At 42.1% G+C, this 22,966-nt stretch overlaps 1 protein-coding gene across 4 annotated transcripts in view; it reads right to left on the bottom strand.

Moving 5' to 3' along the window:
- The window catches only part of hdac8 (histone deacetylase 8), a 38,206-nt gene extending 16,142 nt beyond the window's left edge, over positions 1 to 22,064 (bottom strand). Inside the window, exons 1-9 of one of the 4 annotated variants that reach the window (XM_046328584.1) lie at positions 21,850 to 22,064; positions 21,006 to 21,058; positions 20,309 to 20,439; positions 11,564 to 11,705; positions 11,239 to 11,351; positions 10,980 to 11,057; positions 10,526 to 10,634; positions 9,986 to 10,158; positions 8,046 to 8,140 (exon numbers count right to left, since the gene is read on the bottom strand). In XM_046328584.1, the coding sequence (XP_046184540.1) occupies positions 8,046 to 8,140; positions 9,986 to 10,158; positions 10,526 to 10,634; positions 10,980 to 11,057; positions 11,239 to 11,351; positions 11,564 to 11,705; positions 20,309 to 20,439; positions 21,006 to 21,052 (888 nt within the window). In that variant the 5' untranslated portion in view covers positions 21,053 to 21,058; positions 21,850 to 22,064. Of the gene's footprint in view, positions 1 to 8,045; positions 8,141 to 9,985; positions 10,159 to 10,525; positions 10,635 to 10,979; positions 11,058 to 11,238; positions 11,352 to 11,563; positions 11,706 to 20,308; positions 20,440 to 21,005; positions 21,059 to 21,163; positions 21,410 to 21,849 lie in introns of those variants that run through there. The other 3 variants (XM_046328583.1, XM_046328582.1, XM_046328585.1) reach the window with 3 other exon arrangements.
- Positions 22,065 to 22,966: the final 902 nt, after the last annotated feature.

Genomic DNA, 22,966 nt, shown 5'->3' with positions numbered 1-22,966 from the left:
CTTGTGCTTCTAGTTCCGACAATGCAGTAATAACCAACAAGTATTCCAACTAACAATTCCAAAACTACTGTCTTATACACACAAGTGTAGGGGAGTAAAGAATATGTACATAAAGATATGAATGAGTGATGGTACAGAGCGGCATAGGCAAGATACAGTAGATGGTATCGAGTACAGTATATACATATGAGATGATTATGTAAACAAAGTGGCATAGTTAAAGTGGCTAGTGATACATGTATTACATAAAGATGCAGTAGATGATATAGAGTACAGTATATACGTATACATATGAGATTAATAATGTAGGGTATGTAAACTTGTTCTAGTATAAAAAAAAGGGGAGGTTTTGGTAAGAACTTGAGGTCTACCGATTAATCGGAATGGCCGATTTCAAGTTTTCATAACAACCGGAAATCGGTATTCTTGGGCGCAGATTTTTGTATATTTTTTTAACCTTTATTTAACTGGGTCAGTTAAGAACACAGGCCGTCATTGAAAATAAGAATGTGTGACCCAGTTAAATTGCAGTAAGCCATGGTAAGTTGCTAGCTAGCATTAAACTTATCTTATAAAAAACAATCAATCAATCATAATCACTAGTTAACTACACATGGTTGATGATATTACTAGATATCATCTAGCGTGTCCTGCGTTGCATATAATCTGACTGAGCATACAAGCATACAAGTATCTAAGTATCTGACTGAGCGGTGGTAGGCAGAAGCAGGCGCGAAAACATTCATTCAAACAGCACTTTCGTGCGTTTTGCCAGCAGATCTTTGTTGTGCGTCAAGCAATGTCTAGCTAGTTAGCGCGCACTAATAGCGTTTCAAACTTCAGCCTTCTAGTAGTTGTTCCCCTTGCTCTGCATGGATAACGCTGCTTCGATGGTGGATGTTGTCGTTGTGTTGCTGGTTCGAGCCCAGGGAGGAGCGAGGAGAGGGACTGAAGCTATACTGTTACACTGGCAATACTAAAGTGCCTATAAAAACATCCAATAGTCAAAGGTTAATGAAATACAAATGGTAGAGGGAAACAGTCCTATAATTCGTATAATAACTACAACCTAAAACTTCTTACCTGGGAATATTGAAGACTCATGTTAAAAGGAACCACCAACTTTCATATGTTCTCATGTTCTGAGCAAGGAACTGAAACGTTAGCTTTCTTACATAGCACATATTGCACTTTCACTTTCTTCTCCAACACTGTTTTTCATTATTTAAACCAAATTGAACAGGTTTCATTATTTACTTGAGGCTAAATTGATTTTATTGATGTATTATATTAACTTAAAATCAGTGTTAATTCAGTATGGTTGCAATTGTCACTATTACAAATGTAAAAAATAATGTACATTTTAATCGGTATCGGCGGTGGAAAATCATAATCTGTCGACCTCTAGTAAGAACTGGTCCAGGAAATGAACAAACAAGAGATGCATTAGCCACAGTGCAGAACTGGTCTAGGAATCAAACATCCACAAACAAGCATTGAGTTGTGAAGATCTGATCTAGGAACAGAAGCCAAACACTACAAACACCACTTCAAAACAACTGAAGGGAGTAAAATGTTACATGTTAAGTTAAGAACTGATTCAGGAAAGACAAAACGGAAGCAAACACAGAGCCAGAATTAACCACAACAGAGTCACTTTGAGGGAACTTTGCAAGTGAAAGACGTGATGAAGCAGCAAGACATTATTTCATTTCAAACAGATGCTATCTTATTGAGACAAACAAAGACACATCAGTGTAAAGTCTCGATAAGACCCTGGCTAGCCACCTAGCCCCCCAGTGAAGTATCATGTAAATACGGCATAGCACTGGTGGAAAAATGAACAATACAGAATGGCTCTATAAAGGAACATTAGGAACGCCAGGAGACATGGAGTGTACACACACCTTATAACACAAGCTCATGCACACACACTCCCACAGCTGTGTGTGTGTGTTCCTGCTCATTTGAAATACACTGGGTGCTTTGTCTTTGTCAAATAGCTGTTTCATAGTGGTTCAGGCAGAGTGTGTGTGTATCAGTGCGTTTGTGTCTGTGTTTACATTTTTAGTAATTTAGCAGACCCTTGTGTGTGCGCGTCTGTTCCCAATTAGCCCCATTGAGATTCTCCGGTACACCTCCCCCATCCTGACGCAACTCAACATGCAAGGGATTACTAAAAACAGGAAACACAAAGATGACCAATTTTCCCATGAACCTAACGCTCCCATAGTAGTACAGTCCTGTCTCCTGCTGTGTGTGTCTCCTGCTGTCAGGATATTTGGGTTGGAATGGAACTACAGTACTGAGATGAGGGGGGACAGAGGAGAGATTAAGAGGGAAACTGGAGAGGAAGAACTGGGGGAGACTGGAGCGGGGGGGATGGGGTGAGGTCAAGGAAGACAGAAAAGGGGACTGACAGACAGTTTGGAACGGATCATAACCCACAGATCGGGATAGGGGGAAAGGGATTGAATGAGGGTGACGAGAGACCAAAAAGATGGGCAGAAAGATGGGGTGAAGAGATACAAGTATATAAGGGGATAGGGTAATACGAATGGGCTGAGAGCCCAAACCCCACAGGCTCCATGTCAAAATACCCAACATGCTCAAATGTCATATCATAGCCCAGATAAATGTACCATACTGTAACTAAATCCCCCCCACCACACTCTCTCCCCTGTATGTTTCTCCCTCCCTCTCCCTTCCCATCTTTATGTGTTTGGTGGTTTGGAGAGAGACTAGCCTCGGCCAGAATAGAAAAGGAATCCAACCCTTGTTTATTGTTCCTGTTCTCCTCTACATCTCAGAAATGACTACAACTCCAGATATAAAGAGTCAATGTTGTGGAAAAAGCTCTGGGAAAACAAATCGAGAGAGTTCCTAAATAAAATGTCAACCCAGTCACATAGCGCACGTAGGCTTGTCTATCTTTCTCTGTAGCCCTACAACGGAGGTCTCTCCCTCGCTGTCTCGATATCCATCTTTCCTTCTCCCACCTCCCCCTCTCCGCAGTCCTGAAACTAATGTCAAGCTCTCTCTGTAGTCATTGTGTGTCTCTCTACCTATCCCCATTCTCTCACTGTCCTTCCTAAATCACCCCCCCCCCAGTCCAACCACCCCTTTCTCAAGTGGCCTGGACTTCTACAAAAAGGTAATACAACAGAGAAAATAGTCAGTCAGTCACCAGGTCAGGGCCCACTGATCCTCATTGTCCTTGGCGGCCCATCCTAAATGGGACCCCATTTCCTTTATAGTGCACTACATTTGTGATGTACCTCTTCTGTTCTATTTAGAACAGGCTGTTTCTCTCTCACACTCACATCCTCATCCCAGCTCAGTTTTCCGGTGATTGAGGCCAGTATTCCGGGAGCCTAGTACTTCCCCACATGCAGACGGAAGGGACACACGCCAGAGAGGACAGGAAGTACCAAGGCTGAAAACAGGAAGTACAGGGGCGGGACAGGCTAAGCCTATAGTACTTATCCTATGTTCAAATGTACATACTAGAATACTACTAATGCATGCTCAATACATGGTTTCATACTAAGTAGTATGTTGTTTGTGTGGATAATGGAACACAGCCTATTCACTACAGCAGGGCTTTCCAACCCCAGTTGTAACTAACCTGATTCATCTTATCAATCAGTTAATTGTTAGAATCAGGTGCGCTGGATTAGGTTTGGAGTGGAAACTTACAAGGCGGTAGCTCTCCAGGAACAGCAGGGTTGGAGAACGCTGTACTAGAAATACCAAAAACCCTGGGATTTTGTTTTGTCCTAATAGCCCTTTACTTCTTACCCATCTCATTTATTTTCTACTGAACTCTGTTTTGGGTATCACGGAGGGGCCTTGGTCATACACAGTCTTGCTGCGGTGAGAGAGGGAAGGGTGGAGGAGGATGATGGGAGGGACAGAGGGAGGGGTATAAGGGGGTAGTCTGAGTTCTGTGTTTGTTTTTGCATGGGGCTGTGCTGGGAATCACTCAGTGTAAATCTGAAAAAACAGACTAAAGAGAAAAAGAGGAAATAAAGATGTTGAATGGCTGGAGACAGACCGGTTCCACACACACACTGAGCTGGCCAAAAGCAAGGCAAGTTCAGGCCTATAGAACCCCTCGAGTGGGTTGGGTCCAAAATAAACTGTTTCCTCAATCTAAGATAAGAACTGAATGTGAACAAACCCACAGGCCAAGTCCCAAATGGCTATGGGACCTGGTCAAAAGTAGCGCATTACATAGGGAATAGGGTGTCATTCAGGGAGAAACCCACAGCCTTCAAAAACAACCGACTCAGCTAATCTCGGCTAGATGACCTTTGACCCTAATTAGTATTTTTAGGTGTTAAAGACTCAGTCAGAGATTAGGACATCGGGGTTAACAGACAATACAGGTCACCTAGCCTTGTCCCTGTAGCCAGGTCCCAGACTGATTTGTGCTTTTGCCTACTCCATTGTCATTGTCAAGCCAAACATTGCATGACAATTCCATAAGAACTTGGCAAAAGAGCAGAAACAGACGGGCACCCGAAGCTACGGGCATCTATTAATAAAAGCCATTTAGCAGCCGCTTTTATCCAAAGCGACTTACAGCCATGCATGTATACGCTTTTTCAATTTATTTTTAACTCTCCCTCCATTGATGAAAAGAGAATAGACTAGGGAGATGACGGTAACATTTGATATCGGACTCATCATGTATTCACAGTTAAGTTTAAATCGGGTCCGCCATCTCTTCTACGCTCTTCAACAACCACCCTTCCCACACTTTCAGATATGGTGGCGACTCTGGAGGTTCTGCAATGTCACTGTTTGTATGTGTGTGTATGTCTCTCTCTGCCCGTGAGTGTGTGATGGTCTGAATGGAGGCCCTTGTGTGTCTGGCCAATAGCCCCTAGCCCTGGCACAAACTCCATTGTTCCAGGGGGGTTAGGGGTAGAGGTCGACCAATTAATCGGAATGGCCGATTAATTAGAGGCTGATTTCAAGTTTTCATAACAATCGGTAATAGGCATTTTTGGACACTGATTACATCACACTCCACGAGGAAACTGCGTAGCAGGCTGACTACCTGTTATGAGAGTGCAGCGAGGAGCCATGGTAAGGTGCTAGCTAGCATTAAACGTTTCTTATAAAAAAACAATCTTAACATAATCACTAATTAACTACACATGGTTGATGATATTACCAGTTTATCTAGCTTGTCCTGCTTTGCATATAATCGATGCGGTGCCTGTTAGTTTATCATTGAATCATAGCCTACTTCGCCAAAAGGGTGATTTAACAAGCGCATTTGCGAAAAAAAGCACCGTCGTTGCACCAATGTGTACATAACCATTAACAACGCCTTTCTTAAAATCAATACACAAGTATAGATTTTTTTAACCTGCATATTTAGTTCATATTGCCTGCTAACATTAATTTCTTTTAACTAGGGAAATTGTCACTTCTCTTGTGTTCTGTGCAACAGAGTCAGGCTATTTGCAGCAGTTTGGGCAGCCTGGCTCGTTGCAAACTGTGTGAAGACCAACTTCGCCAAACGGGGGATGACTTAAAAGTGCATTTGCGAAAAAAGCAATCGTTGCACGAATGTACCTAACCGTAAACATCAATGCCTTTTTAAAAATCTATACACAGAAGTATATATTTTTAAACCTGCATATTTAGTTAAAAGAAATCCAGGTTAGCAGGCAATATTAGACTAGGGAAATTGTCACTTCTCTTGCGTTCATTGCATGCAGAGTCAGAGTAACAGTTTGGGCTGCCTGGCTCTTTGCGAACTAATTGGCCAGAATTTAAGTAATTATGACAAAATATTGAAGGTTGTGCAATATAACAGGAATATTTAGACTTATGGATGCCACCCGTTAGATAAAATACGTAACGGTTTCGTATTTCACTTAAAGAATAAACGTTTTGTTTTCGAAATGATAGTTTCCGGATTTGACCTAAGGCTCATATTTCTGTGTGTTTTATTATATTATAATGAATTCTATGATTTGACCTTTGATACAGCAGTCTGAGCAGCAGGCTCGTAAGCATTCATTCAAACGGCACTTTCGTGCGTTTGCCAGCAGCCCTTCGCTGTGCTTCAAGCATTGTGCTGTTTATGACTTCAAGGCTATTAACTCCCGAGATTAGGCTGGTGTAACCGATATGAATTGGCTAGCTAGTTAGCAGGGTGTGCACTAATAGCGTTTCAATCTGTGACGTAACTCGCTCTGAGACCTTGAAGTAGTTGTTCCCCTTGCTCTGCAAGGGCCGCGGCTTTTGCGGAACAATGGGTAGCGATGCTTCGAGGATGGCTGTTGTCGATGTGTTCCTGGTTCAAGCCCAGGTAGGAGCAAGGAGAGGGACGGAAACTATACTGTTACATTGGCAATACTGAAGTGCCTATAAAAACATCCAATAGTCGAAGGTTAATGAAATACAAATGCTATAGAAGGAAATAGTCATATAACTACAACCTAAAACTTACCTGGGAATATTGAAGACTCATGTTAAAAGGAACTACCAGTCTTCATATTTTCTCATGTTTTGAACAAGGAACTTAAATGTTAGCTTTTTTACATGGCACATATTGCACTTTTACTTTCTTCTCCAAAACTTTGTTTTTGAATTATTTAAACCAAATTGAACATGTTTCATTATTTATTTGAGGAATTATATTAAGTTAAAATATTAGTGTTCATTCAATATTGTTATATTTGTCATTACTATAAATAAAATAAACATTTAATATAATATTTTTTTTAATAAATGGTAAATAAAAAAAATAAAAAATAATAATAATAAAATAAAAATATTAAAAATATTTAAAAAATAAAATAAAAATCGGCCGAGTAATCTGTATTGGCTTTTTTTTGGTCCTCCAATAAATCGGTATAGGTATCGGCTTTGAAAAATCATAATCGGTCGACCTCTATTTAGGAGCTGTACTGGTTGCCCAGAAAAGCTGCAGCCTGTTGGGGAAGGAGAGGAGAGCTCTGGCCTCTCTCAGTCTCAGGTACAACAAAGTGCTTTTTGTTTTCCCTTCTCAGAAACTCACCTTGCTTGGTCATTGTGGATAAATATTCCTCTCCGGCGCACGCACACACACGACGATACTACTACAAGTCCCTCTCATTTTTCGCTCACTCTCCTGCTCACCCTCTCCATCCTTTTCTCTACCTCATCCTCTCCAGACCACAGCAGGCCAGAGTTAAATAGTGTTTTGTTTGGGGAGTAGTGGAGGCACACAATAACAGGAGGTAGCTGGCTGTGGAGAGTATGTGTTTGACGGAAAAGGGATACCACTCTTTGATGGCCAGAGCAAGAGGGTCAAAATAGGGGAGACTTTCGGGGGTATTTGATTTTGTGTGGCTGTGTGTGTTGTAGCAGCTGGTTAGACTTGTTTGCTGTAAGCCCCTTCTTAATGAGGTTAAAGGTCACATGATGTAACAGCCCGACCTGGTGGAGGAGAAACAAAAGGTGCCTTTATCATGGCCCACGCACGCGCGTACACACACACTACAGAAAGACCCTCTTTGTCTCAGGAGAGTAAGATAACTACCCCTCACTGTACATGGAACACAAATCTCTCTCTTTGTAGCTCTATCCCTCATTTGCTCCCTTTTTCTACTGATGTAATTATATGGGAATTCGCCAATCTTTCCGCCAAAAGAAACCAGCCCCCCCCCCCCCGGAATAAAACACACAAGGTCCTTCTAAGAAGACGAAAAAAAGATGAGGGCAGAGATTGATAGAGAAACACAGAGAAAGAGAGGGATGGAGATGGAGAGAAAGAGAAGCACAGAGACCCTCTCTGTCAGGTCTGGAGGGGACAGAGTGGCATTGTCCCCTCTCTCCTCTCCTACTCCCTCCATCCCTCCTGATTCACCTGGAAACAAGCCCTTTGAGGGCCGGCAGCCATCTTTTATTAGAGGGAATGACTCAGCGAAGACTGACCGAAGGGTGTGTGTGTCAGCGTATTTGAGTTTGTGCGTGCATGTCTGTGTGAGGAGCTTTGTGTGTTTGGGGCTATGTATGGTGTGTGTGTTTACTCTCACCTCATGGTCAGGTATCTCAGAGGCCAGTGTTTGTCTCAGTACGGCCCCAGTCAGGTAGGTCCAACAACGGGCCGTGTTGGCTAGGTTATACCCACCTAAAGAGAGAAGAGAGGAAAGAGAGAGAGAAAGAGGGAGGGAGGGATTGTAGTGAGTAAAAAGGCTTCATTGTACTGGTGTAATTAACAGGTATCATCTGGTACAGGGCTGAGGGGTCTGGAGCTTGGGCTGTGGTTTCAGATGTGTGTGTGTTCCGTTGTCTTTGTGTAAGTGTGCGTGTGTGTGTGTGTCGGTGTGTACGAGCGGATATGAGACCCGCCACCTCCCAGCAGTAGTGTGGGTAGGTGCTAGTCTAGTACGTGGCGTAGACACTGGGCTGTGGTTTCAGGCGGTGTGTGGGGCTGTGCGTGCGTCAGGGTTTCCGTTAGGATTGCGATTCTTATTTATCGGATATTTGAGATCGGTCATACATATATGCCTTGGGTGCGTAATCCATTAAGGGCGTCCACCCACACAGCCAGCGCCATCAACAAACGAGGATATCGGCCAAATGAATTACATTTACGCATCCTCAAAAACAGCCTAAAATAAATGACAAAAACACAGTGTTTGAAGTGTAGTATATCGAAGACTTTATAGCCTATTGTTTTCTTGATTTTACTTTCCTTAAATAATAATTGTCCACCTCACGGTCAGCTGATGGAGATTTGAGCACTAAAATGCATCAGGGCAAGCCTACGCGCTTAGGCATCCACTGTATGATATGAACATTTTAAATATAAAAAAGATTAGGACTAGCCTCAGAGAGAGAGGGAGAGTTCAAAATATGCCAGCGGCATGCTACGACATCGACATGTATTTATTTATCCTCGTTAGATAGGCTACTGCGTCTGTTATATAGATATAGGCGTACAGGAGCCATTCATTTTTCTTTCAGAATATTTTTTCCAATAAAATCTAAGCATTATATTGTTAGATTACATGAGTAATTCTGGTAGACTTAAAAAGAAATCCTCACCTCAGTGCGCTGGGCACACTGCCTTCATATAATAGGCCTGCAGTATAATAGGCTAATAGCCACACCTTTGCAAAAGTTTTAACTTTATTAAGTTAATATCAAAAGTCAAGCAATTGTTCATTGGGGAAATATGAGCAGGATTTTATATTGCGGCAATCACAATATTACAGTTGGAACTTAATTTGGCCAAAGAAAATGTCTCAACAGAATAAAACAAAACACATGCTAACTGGTTTAAACCTTCAAAAGTTTTGAGCAGGCTATATTGCAGCAATTACCAAGAAAGGCTAGTGCCTACCTTACCCAACAAAAAGCAGCAATATGGTAATAATATTTATTTTACAACAGGCCTACTTCTAACCTAGGGAGCACAATTAAAAAGACAGATTGAACTTAATTCAGCCAAAGAAGAAGTCTAAACAAAATACGTTTGGCACATTTAAAAACCTGGATTAAATTAGTAAATAGGCCTACAATAACAACAATGGTATAAAATAATAATAACAGGGGAAAAAAGGCATCCTACCTGAATAGCGAGTTGCCCAGTAGACTGCTGTTGGCAGCGCCAACATTCTCGTCATCTTTGTCCAATTCAATATTAAAACTTGTCCCGTTGTAGGGGACTACTCTCTAACTTTTGTTTTACTTGAATGAAAAAGGCTTCCATCCTAGCAATCAACAGTAGCCCAAGGCCCCTCTCTCGATCTTTCCCTCTCCTCACTAGCAGGTGCATGGACGTTAGGCAGCGGGCACGGAGTGAGAGAAAGGTGCTTAAGCATGATTTTTGGCATGTATGGTATGCAGCTCCAGACAATTTGGCCGGCTACCATTTTATTCATCAGCTTTAAAATGTATTTTTTCAGCCCAAAGCCGACAATTACCAGCTAACAGAAACCCTGGTGTGTGTGTGTGTTGTCAGACCCACCTCCTCCCAACAGCAGTGTGGGTAGGTGCCAGTCCAGTACGTGGCAAAGACACTGGGCCACCCCTACAGGGGTCATGTTGAAGGAGCACATGGGGTCCCCGGCCATGGTGTCAGCTCCCAGCTGCATCACTACTGCTTCCGGGTTAAACAACGCCTGCACTTCCTGCATCACACTGATCGGTACAACAATCATCAAAACAGAGGTTAAATATTAACATAACAATTATAATATAAGACGGTTACAGTTAAGACTATGTACTGAACACAATGTTTTCATTTGACTTCAAAAATGGTTGTTTCCATAGCATATAAGATATACAAAGACAATATCACGGTTCTGCAACAAGAAAAACAGTTGTAGAGTATCAACAAAACTTCTAACGTGCAATTCTAGCTTATTAGGTCTGTAAATCTCCGTTACTGAGAAAGCAGAGGACATGCAGCATGTCTCTGATGTTGCTGATAGTGTTAACCATTAAAAGATGACATGTATCTTATGTCATAACCAGCGTAAATAAAAAAGTATCTAGCTTTAATAACCTGGTGAAGACGTGGAAATATCTGTCGTCTTTGATGCCGTCATCCAGAGGGACGTTGACAGCGTACCATCTTCCTTTCCCCATCCCTGTGTCACACAGGTCCCCTGTACCTAACACAAGATGGTAGGGTTACTAAGACAGAGAGAGAGTGGGAGTATAATGGATCAATGTTTCTCAAACTAGTTGGTTGATTTCTCAGATTGTTAGCGGATTTCACACCTATTTGTACAGTTGTACAGTTTTAAGTTTTAATGCAAGCAGTCCCCCAAGGAGGAAGGACCGCAGGTAAAGGAAGTTTATGATGAAATGGAGGGTGATATGCACATCCTAAACTTGAGAATACCAGTGCTAAACTAAACAATAATACTGAAATTAAGCAATTAGAGGCCCGCACACAGAAGATTTCCAACTGTAGTAGAAAGGTCGTTAGTACTGTATTAGGTATAGCCACTGACCTGGGAAGAATCCGGGGGAGAACTTGTGCAGAGACACAGTCATCACTTTGGAGGTAAAACTGAAGGCATCTTCCACACCTGAGAAACATTACATTGTTCTCTAAAAACACAATGATTTTGTTCCTTGACAGAACAAAACAATTAACCGTAGCAAAACATTTGTATCCACATACAGTACTCATATGGAGATAATATTTACACAATATCAATCCACATTTAGATGTGAGAATTCAGGTAAAGGATAAAGGGGTGTGTGTACCATCTCCATGATGAAGGTCCACATCCACATAAAGAACTCTCTCATATTTCTCTCTCAGCTTGAGAATCCCCAGCACAGCATCATTCACATAACAGAAGCCTGATGCCTCATCCCTGCGAGAGAGAGCGGGGAAAGAGAGAGAGAGATGCAGAAAATACTTAAAAGCATTGCTGTCTTTTCAATGACTTAGAGGCCTTCTGTGTTGACGATCATATATGTCTAACATAATTCAGTGTGTCCTCCTGTTAGGAACGCTTTGGTAACACATTCATCAACATGTCACCCTGGTCCTTGTCCGGTCACCTCACACACAGTTTAACCTTACTTCTTGGCGTGGTGCCAGCCTCCTGCCCAGTTGATCGCCACTTCACCCCTCTTATCCAGCAGGCACTGGGCAGCAGTCAGGGTGGCACCACCGACCGCTGCAGCATAGTCATAGATACCCTCCACCACCGGGCAGTCATAACCTGGCGAAAGGAAGAGAGAGAATGAAATGACAGAAAAGTAAATAAGCAAAAGAAGTGGAAACATATGTGAGGAGAGAGAAACACTATGGAAAAAGGAACAGAACGTCAGAAATCAGCTCAAAGTAATTTAAGAATCCATAGACTAACCACTTCTGGGAAAACAAGTGTGTGGTTAAAATTGGCAAAACACACACACATCTCTTTCCACAGGCCCGGAGGGTGAGACAGGGATGCAGCTTAAGCCCCACCCTCTTCAACATATACATCAACGAATTAGTGAGGGCACTAGAACAGTGCGCAGCACCCGGCCTCACCCTAGTAGAATCTGAAGTCAAATGTATACCGTTTACTGATGATCTGGTGCTTCTGCCACCAACCAAGGAGAGCCTACAGCAGCATATAGCCCCAGATTAGAGGTCGACCGATTAATTAGGGCCGATTTCAAGTTTTCATAACCATTTTTAACACCATTATTTAAATCTTTATTTAACTAGGCAAGTCAGTTAAAGAACACAGTCTTATTTTCAATGACAGCATAGGAACGGTGGGTTAACTGCCATGTTCAGGGGCAAAACAACAGATTTTCACCTTGTCAGCTCGGGGGATCCAATCTTGCAACCTTACAGTTAACTTGTCCTTGTGCACACCACAAGTAGACTGCCTGTTACGCAAATGCAGTAGGCCAAGTTAAGTTGCTAGCTAGCATTAAACTTCTTATAAAAACAATCAGAATCACTAGTTAACTACACATGGTTGATGATATTACTAGATATTATCTAGCGTGTCCTGCGTTGCATATAATCTGACTGAGTATACAAGCATCTAAGTATCTGACTGAGCGGTGGTAGGCAGAAGCAGGTGCGTAAACATGAATTCAAACAGCACTTCCGTGTGTTTTGCCAGCAGCTCTTCGTTGTGCGTCAAGCATTACGCTGTTTATGACTTCAAGCCTATCAACTCCCGAGATGAGGCTGGTGTAACCGAAGTGAAATGGCTAGCTAGTTAGCGAGCGCTAACAGCCTTTCAAACGTCACTCGCTCCGAGCCTGTGGTTGTTTCCCTTGCTCTGCATGGGTAACGCTGCTTTGAGGGTGGCTGTTGTCGATGTGTTCCTGGTTCGAGCCCAGGGAGGAGCGAGGAGAGGGACTGAAGCTATACTGTTACACTGGCAATACTGAAGTGCCTATAAAAACATCCAATAGTCGAAGGTTAATGAAATACAAAGGGTATAGAGGGAAATAGTCCTATAATAACTACAACCTAAAACTTCTTACCTGGGAATATTGAAGACTCATGTTAAAAGGAACCACCAACTTTCTTATGTTCTCATGTTCTGAGCAAGGAACTGAAATGTTAGCTTTCTTACATAGCGCATATTGCATTTTTACTTTCTTCTCCAACACTTTGTTCTTGCATTATTTAAACCAAATTGAACATGTTTCATTATTTATTTGAGGCTAAATTGGTTTTAATGTATTAAGTTAAAATAAGTGTTAATTCAGTATCGTTGTAATTTTCATTACAACAAATACATTTTTTTAAAATTATAAATCAGCCGATTTAATCGGTATCGGCTTTTTTTTGGGTCCTCCAAAATCGGTATCGGTGCTGAAAAAAAAAAATCATAATCGGTCGACCTCTACCCCAGATGTTCCAAAAAAGGTCCACTTCCCAGGACCACAAATACAAATTCCATTTAGACACCGCTGCCCTAGAGCAGTAATTCCCAAAAATGGGGTACACGTACCCCGTCGTGGGTATGCCAAATAACAATGCGAGTCACATTTAGTTTTTTTAATAATTTACCATTTTCAAACAGTCCATTTAAAGTGGGCTCCAAAAGTACTGCCACCCCTGACTGGCAAAGCACAAACAATAATTTTAAAAATAAACAATATAATTAGAGAGAAACTCAATATCAACATGAGAAATACTGTACTTTAATAATGTTTCAATGGAACCAACCAAAATCATACAAATATTTAATAGAAAACACATTTCACCAAAATCAAGCTTTCATAATTATTGGTACTCCTCATTTAGTACTTAGAGCAACCACCTCTTCCATGGATAACAGCATGGAGTCTTTTCCTATAATTTTTTACAAGGTTAAGGAACACATTTGGAGGAACTTTGGGCCATTCCTCTATGCAGATCCTTCACATTCTTGAGTTTGCGCTTATCAACTGCCCTCTTCAACTCAGCCCACAGATTATCGATTGGATTGAGATCCGGCGACTGAGATGGCCATGGCAGAACATTGATTTTGTTGTCACTGATTTTGTTGTCCAGTTCTGTGTGGATTTTGAGGTATGTTTTGAGTCATTGTCTTGTTGGAAAGTCCACCTATGGCCAAATCCATGATAAATCCATGATAATCGAAAACTTCAACAAGCATTTCTCAACGGCTAGCCATGCCTTCCTCCTGGCTACCCCCCCCCCCCCCCCAGCTACTCGCCCAAGCCTCCCCAGCTTCTCCTTTACCCAAATCCAGATAGCAGATGTTCTGAGAGAGCTGCAAAACCTGGACACGTACAAATCAGCTGGGCTTGACAATCTGGACCCTCTATTCCTGAAACTATCTGCCGCCATTGTCGCAACCCCTATGACCAGCCTGTTCAACCTCTCATATCGTCTGAGATCCCCAAGGACTGGAAAGCTGCCGCGGTCATCCGCCTTTTCAAAGGGGGGAGACACCCTGGACCCAAACTGTCAGACCTATATCCATCCTGCTCTGCCTATCTAAGGTCTTCGAAAGCCAAGTCAACAAACAGATCACTGACCATCTCGAATCCCACTGTACCTTCTCCGCTGTGCAATCCAGTTTCCGAGACAGTCACGGGTGCACCTCAGCCACGCTCAAGGTACTAAACGATATCATAACCGCCATCGATAAAAGACAGTAATGTGCAGCAGTCTTCATCGACCTGGCCAAGGCTTGACTCTTGTCAATCACCATATTCTTATCGGCAGACTCAGTAGCCTCGGTTTTTCTAATGACTGCCTTGCCTGGTTCACCAACTACTTTGCAGACAGAGTTCAGTGTGTCAAATCGGAGGGCATGTTGTCCGGTCCTCTGGCAGACTCTATGGTGGTACCACAGGGTTCAATTCTCGGGCCGACTCTTTTCTCTGTATATATCAATAATGTTGCTCTTGCTGCGGGCGATTCCCTGATCCACCTCTACGCAGACGACACCATTCTGTATACTTCTGGCCCTTCATTTGGCAACAATGTGCTATCTAACCTCCAAACGAGCTTCAATGCCATACAACACTCCTTCCGTGGCCTCCAACTGCTCTTAAACACTAGTAAAACCAAATGCATGCTTTTCAACCGTTCGCTGCCTGCACCCGCACGCCTGACTAGCATCACCACCCTGGATGGTTCCGACTTAGAATATGTGGACATATATAAGGACCTAGATGTCTGGCTAGACTGTAAACTCTCCTTCCAGACTCAAACATCTCCAATCTAAAATAAAATCTAGAGTCGGCTTTCTATTCCGCAACAAAGCCTCCTTCACTCACGCCGCCAAACTTACCCTAGAAAAACTGACTATCCTACCGATCCTCGACTTTGGCGATGTCATCTACAAAATAGCTTCCAATACTCTACTCAGCAAACTGAATGCAGTTTATCATAGTGCCATCCGGTTTGTTACTAAAGCACCTTATACCACCCACCACTGGGACCTGTATGCTCTAGTCGGTTGGCCCTCGCTACATATTCGTCGCCAGACCCACTGGCTCCAGGTCATCTACAAGTCCATGCTAGGTAAAGCTCCGCCTTATCTCAGTTCACTGGTCACGATGGCAACACCCACCCGTAGCACACGCTCCAACAGGTGTATCTCACTGATCATCCCTAAAGCCAACACCTCATTTGGCCGCCTTTCCTTCCAGTTCTCTACTGCCTGTGACTGGAACGAATTGCAAAAATCGTTGAAGTTGGAGACTTTTTCTCCCTCACCAGCTTTAAACATTTGCTATCTGAGCAGCTAACCGATCGCTGCAGCTGTAATAATAATAATAATATAATAATAATATATGCCATTTAGCAGACGCTTTTATCCAAAGCGACTTACAGTCATGTGTGCATACATTCTACGTATGGGTTGTCCCGGGGATCGAACCCACTACCCTGGCGTTACAAGCGCCATGCTCTACCAACTCGGTAAATAGCCCACCCAATTTACCTACCTCATCCCCATACCGTCTTTATTTATGTACTTTTCTGCTCTTTTGCACACCAGTATCTCTACCTGCACATGACCATCTGATCATTTATCCCTCCAGTGTTAATCTGCTAAATTGTAATTATTCGCCTACCTCCCCATGCCTTTTGCACACAATGTATATAGACTCTCCCCTCCCCCACTGTGTTATTGACTTGTTTACTGTTTACTCCATGTATAACTCTGTTGTTGTCTGTTCACACTGCTATGCTTTATCTTGGCCAGGTCGCAGTTGTAAATGAGAACTTGTTCTCAACTATCCTACCTGGTTAAACACATTTTTTTAAATTAAAAAGATTATTAGGACAATTTGGCTGACACTTGTTGGAATTCATTATGCCATCAATCTTAACCAGTGCCCCTGGACCTCTGGAATTAAAACAGCCCCAAAACGTCACTGACCCACCACCATATTTCACCGTGTGTATGAGGTACCTCTCCTTGTATGCATCTCTGTTTCGACGCCAAACATGACAATGCTGTATCTGATCAAAATGTTCAATTTTGGTCTTCTGACCAGAGCGCCTTCTTCCAGTCATAATTTAAATGACATTTGGCAAACTCCAAGCACTTGCTTCTGTGTCTTGGGGTCAGAAGCAACTTTCTTCTGGCAACCCTTCCAAAGAGTCTGTGGTTGTGGAGGTGGCAGCCCTTCCAAAGACGCCACCAAGGCCTGCAATTCTTTCAGTGATTCTTGGGGATTTTGTTGCTTCTCACCATCCATCCTCCTCCCTATCCTGGTGGGCAAAATGCATTTGCGTCCTCTACCCTTGAGGTTTTCAACTGTTCCATATCTTTTTTTTTCTTCTCTCTTTCATAATTGGCCTGACAGTGCAAGACTTACCGATATCTGAATAAGAGAGCCTCATCGAAATTGCAACAAGCGGTCCTGTGAAAATTGAATTTAAATCAAAAGCCACTGACAGATTTCTGGATTGGGCTGAGCTCAGAGTATCCTGTCTTCGCGCTGTTAAGACACTGACGCCCTTTGCAACCACGTACCTATGTGAGAGTGGATTCCTGGCCCTCACTCGCATGAAAACTAAATACAGGCACAGATTGTGTGGGAAATTATTTAAGACAGACTCTCACCAATACAACCCAAAATTGCGAGTTATGTGCATCCTTCAAGCACACCCTTCTCATTAACTTGTGGTGAGTTATTCACAATATTCAATGAACAAATAAGTTTATGTAAGATGGCTAAATAAAGAGCAACTTGTTTATTATTATTTGTGCCCTGGTCCTATAAGATCTCTATCACTTCCCATGAGTCGGGTTGTGACAAAAACCTCACACTCATTCTTATGAGTAATAAATGTATTGTATAGTGTGTGTGTGGCAGGCTTACAATGATGGCAAAAAACAACATTTGAGAGGGCACTGACCCTGGTGCTAGAGGGGGTATGCAGCTGGAGGTTGAATGTTTGAATGGGTACGGGACATTAAAAGTTTGGAACCCACTGCCCTAGAGCACACACAAAAAAATATATACATACCTCGGCCTAAACATCAGCGCCAAAGGTAACTTCCACAAAGCTGTGAACAAGCTGAGAGACAAGGTAAGAAGGGCCTTCCTATGCCATCAAAAGGAACAAAATCTGACATACCAATTAGGATCTGGCTAAAAATACTTTAATCCATTATAAAACCCATTGCCTTTTATGGTTGTGAGGTCAGGGGTCCGCTCATCAATCAAGAATTCACAACAAAAAAAAATGGGAGAAACACCAAATTGAGAGTCTGCATGCAGAATTCTGCAAACAACATAAAACATCAAATAAAGCATGTAGAGCAGAATTAGGGCGATCACGGTAATTATCAAAATCCAGAAAAGAGCCGTTAAATTCTACAACCACCTAAAAGAAAGTGATTCCCAAACTTTCTATAACGAAGCCATCACCTACAGAGAGATTAACCTGGAGAAGAGTCTCCTAAACAAGCTGGCCCTGGGGCTCTGTTCACAAACAGACCGCACAGAGCCCCAGAACCACAACAATTAGACCTAACCAAACCATGAGGTACAAAAAGATAATTACTTGACACATTGGAAAGAATCAACAACAACAAAAAATCAAACTAGAATGCTATTTGGCCCTAAACAGCAAGTACACAGTGGCAGAACACCTGACCACTGTGACTGACCCAAACTTAAGGAAAGCTTTTACTATGTACAGACTCCGTGAGCTTAGCCTTGCTATTGAGAAAGGCCGCCGTAGGCAGACCTGGCTCTCAAGAGACAGGCTATGTGCATACTGCCCACAAAATGAGGTGGAAACTGAGCTGCACTCCCTAACCTCTTGCCAAATGTTTGACCATATTAGAGAGACATCTCCCTCAGATTACACAGACCCACAAGGAATTTGAAAACAAACCCAATTATGATAAACTCCCATATCTACTGGTTGAAATACCACAGTGTGCCATCACCTCAGAAATATTTGTTAACTTTCGCCACAAGAAAAGGGCAACCAGTGAAGAACAAACACCATTGCAAATAGAACCCATATTTATTTTCACTTTTGTACTTAACTATTTGCACATCATTAAACACTGTATATAGACATAATATGGAGAGAGAGAGCGCGAGAGAGAGAACCAGACAGAGCTGTGGAGAAGAAACAAAGGGAGGAAGCAGAAGATAGAGACAATGAAAAGGAAAAGTGGTGAAGGGAGGGATCAATGGAAAGATTGAGATAAGGTGAGATTAAGACATTTTTAGAATAGAAAGGTTAGCAGAAGAGTGTTAACCCATTAAATAACAACAGAAAGGGGTTGCATATTTCCTGTCTCCCAGCCACAGCCCTAGAGTGTTGATGACATGCTGACCTAGGGAGAATCTAAATTCTATTTCCTTGATTCCTCATGTCCTCACCTCCCTCTCAAAACACATAAGATCTTCTGCGCCAATGGGCTTTGAGGAGACAAGGAGAGGACACAGGGAACCAATACAATAAAGGAAAAACAATTGAGATTCACCCTTGGTTGATATTTACTATTGAGATTCACCCAAAATCTTAATTCTGAAAGACACATATGGGGTGAAGTGTCTTCTGTCAGTAGGAATGCTAATCTGTCATTTGTATATATTTAAGCATCAATGGAGGTTTTCTAATGTAAATTGATTATGTAACCATATTGTGTTGCCAAAAACAGCCGTTTAAACCTTTCGCCCGGTGGTGTGTCGTTTTCTTTTCCAGATTTAGAGCACCCTCTACTGCTAGCATGAGACCATTGCATGAATGTACTCTCCCACTTACCTCTCAGTCATTGATTTCAAAGTTTTACTGTTAACCAACAAAGCATTACATGGACATATTCCTACATCTCTCTCCAATTTGGTCCCGTCATTCATACCTACAGGTACACTACGGTCACAAGACGCAGGCCTCCTTACAGACCCCCACAGTGGAGGTGTCATAATACCCATAAAACCTAGGGGGTCAAACAGGGAAATGGTTCCAATTGTTTTTCTACCATTTATTTTTCCCCATAGGGGACTTTTTTTAGAAACATTTCAAATAACAGCCTGGACCCAAAACCCAGAATCTCTTGTGGCACAGCTAACACTACGATGTATTGTCGCACCACTCTGGAGTCATTTCGGTTTTATACTGCAAAGTCTACACCTTCACTCTTACAGTGAAACATTTTGTCCAGCAAATTGTCTAGAAGGGATTGAATTTGTTGTTGCCTAATCGTTTCTTATTAAGTTTCTACAGTACTTTCCTTCCATCTATAGAATTTATTAATATTACTCCGTTTCTTTGGCTTTGATGCCTCATGATTGAGTATGGTTCTGTTTAAGTAAACTGATTTTGCTGTGATCTGTTAAGGGTGTCAGTGGGCTGACTGAATGCTCAGAAACTCTCGGTTGAGGTCAGTGGTAAAGTAGTCTACAGTACTACTGCCAAGAGATGAGCTATAGGTTCATCTACTGTAGAAGTCCCCTCGAAGCCTACCATTGACTATGTACATACCTCTCCCCCTCAACCCCCCCCCCCCCTCTCTCAATCCCCTCCCCTCCTCTCTTGAGCCTGCTGGTCATCTATTAATGTTTGAACATCTTGAAAAACTATATAGCCTTAATGGCCATGTACTCTTCCAATCTCCACTCAGCACAGCCGTGAAGAGGACTGGCCACCCCTCAGAGCCTGTTTCCTCTAGGTTTCTGCCTTTCTAGTGGGTTTTTTTCTAGCCTCCGTCCTTCTACTTCTGCATTGCTTGCTCTTTGGCATTTTAGGCTGGGTTTCTGTATAAGCACTTTGTGTCAATTGCTTATATAAAAAAAAGGGGCTTTATAAATACATTGGATTGATGTGTGTCAACGTAAGTAAAAGAGACCCTGCTCTTCCCTCTCCTCTTACCCAGGCCAAAGTCCCCGGACTGGGGGTCATCATTGTCTCCATCCTGGCTGATTTTGTGGAGATGCTCCAGGTAGGCGTCTGTGTGGAACTTGGCCATCTCCTCAATGGTCGCAACACGGGGCTTCACAACACTGAAAGAATGAACGGACCATAGATACTGAAGGACTGTTCTTGAGTTTGTATTTAGTTACTTTACAGGATTCTAATCCATATTGTTCGAGAACTGTAGATAGAGTTAAGAATGTGGTACTGGCATTGGAGCAGGATGGTAAGGTTAACTATTTAACTAGTTGGTTTATTCTAACCGAAAATAATAGCAATAACTTCTCAAATGTCCATATAATGTAGGTAAAACAAGTACCAAGTTCAGTTGGTTAAACAAAGAAAATGGCTTAGCTAACGTTAGCCAACATAGTTAGACAGCGCACTAGCTCTGGTCCATACGCATGCGTTCTGCACTTCGAGCTGCATGCTAATATAATGCGCGTTGGCCAGCGCTAGACTGGGGTAAAAGTTGTTTGTTTCCTATTTTGGAGAAATGACACCAGGTGCACTCCATACAGCATTCTACAGTCTAGTCAATCATTTAACAAACTTACCCAGTGCGAGAGTAGAGGGCAACAGAACAACGCCCTGCCAGAGCTAACGTTAGCTAGCTCAATCCCTTATTTTTGACAAACATGCAAAGTTAACTTACCTCATGTGTTGAAGTAAACCATACGCTTCTATGAGTGAATGCACCATACTTGCCTAGACACGGAGTAAAAAAAAATCGTTCAGTACTTGTAAATAATGACCAAAGTATTGCCACTCTGGCGAGCATCCATAGCTAGCTAGCGTTCCCATTCAACTCACCCGGTTGGGGACTTTTGATAGCGAGTCGCATGTCTCGGTGTATTGAGGACTATAGACATACACAACTTTGCGTTTGGAAGGAGAGTCATTTGATTCTCCTTTACAACTCATTTATGTTAGTTAGTGTACTTCTTTGGATAAAACGCTTGAAATAAGTAAACATGTGTATGAGACAGCTAGTTTCTGCACAAATGCAGATGGTGTCCCACTATCAACATTCCCCGGACAAAACGGAAACCGTGCTACCCGGAACTTATGTAAAGAAAAAGCTTCATTAAACCAAAGATGATGGATATACTGACAAGATACATGTCTCTCCGCCCTAACAATGAGAGTCGTTCTCCACAAAGTGGCACGACGGGCTGTCGAGCTCCAACCTACCATTTCTTTGGATTGGTGGATACATCTCATTACTGTAATCTATTTTGGAAGTAGGTTTGTTGACATCAACCGCATGTTTCAATGGAGAGAGACGTTAAACTAGCCTCATACTATGAATAGACAACTCTCTATGTCACATGTCCTACTTATTTCAGTACATTAATTCGTTTAACATATCAGTTTGCAAACAATGTAAAAACAAAAATATATATATATATATAACTGAGTTAATAAAGCTGCATACAAACATACAAAAATACATTTTGAAATCTATATTATTCAATTATTGCACCCACACTACTCACGCGCGCCAACGAGCGTCTGCGTTGCCATTGGCTAAAATGTAAGTCAGTTCTATTTCTGACGCTGATCGTGCTGCAAGTCCTGCCTCTCCCATCTCCTCATTGGTAAGACCCTCTGAAACTCTCGAGAGTGAAGAAGGTAAAGACTAGACCAAACATTCACAGTCTGCAGCTGGTTATGTAAAGTAGTCTGGGAAAATTTGACCAAAGACGAGAGGGAAGAAAAGTTTTCCTCTCACCACTATGTGGGACACCTGAAGTATCCATTCTAAGAACACTCCAAGACAAACAAACCTACAACTAAGAAGGACATTGTGACCTCTGGTGGACAACCAGAGACTTACATCGAACTACTCCCCATAGACTGATAAAGGTTTCAACAGAGAGACGACAAAGACATCTATGCATAAATATATATTGCATTTCTAATCCGAATGAGCGGTTGTTACAGTACTTATATTCATATACCCATGAGCGTAGCTTCCAAATGTATGTATGGTAAGTTGACTCTCTTTGTTTCTCCCTCTCTCCTTACCACCCCTCCCTTTCCATTGGGAAACCAAATGGTCATGCTTTTGTTAGTCCACTAGGAACTGTTTTCATTGCATTATGTTAATAATCAATAACCTATACTGTGTGTGTGTGTTTATGCATTTCTGTGGTTATTTAGTTAGTAAATAAATAAGCCAATTTGTGTATTGCTGATTCATCACTTAGGTTAGGGTTCTTGCGGATCCAGGAATACTGTGATGTTCAGAATGAGACTGATGAGGTAATACTTCATAATTGACTGTTATTAAATGTAAGAGATATTTATAGATCTTTAGCGTTTAAGTCGGGAGATAGTAACTCTGTAAACAACTTTTCCTGTGGTGCCCCAAATTCCTAATGAGTTAATTGTTACGTTATTAATTAAAAGTAGTAGGCAATTATTCGATAAATAGCAGTCATCACATTAATGATAGTGACGTCACAACAGTGGTTTGGAAGGAATCAGTGACAGTGGCTAACTGCAAGCATTGCAAAGCAATCACTAGCCTACTATTCAATGGAGTGGCTGTATGGTCCCAAATCTGGGATTAAGGGACTCTTTCCAAGTTTAAAATGACAAACATTCAAC

The sequence above is a fragment of the Oncorhynchus gorbuscha genome, linkage group LG25 (genome assembly GCF_021184085.1).
Source record: "Oncorhynchus gorbuscha isolate QuinsamMale2020 ecotype Even-year linkage group LG25, OgorEven_v1.0, whole genome shotgun sequence".
Lineage (NCBI taxonomy): Eukaryota > Metazoa > Chordata > Actinopteri > Salmoniformes > Salmonidae > Oncorhynchus > Oncorhynchus gorbuscha.
The sequence above is the reverse complement of the archived record's forward strand: the minus strand, read 5'-3'. Positions and strand labels throughout refer to the sequence as shown.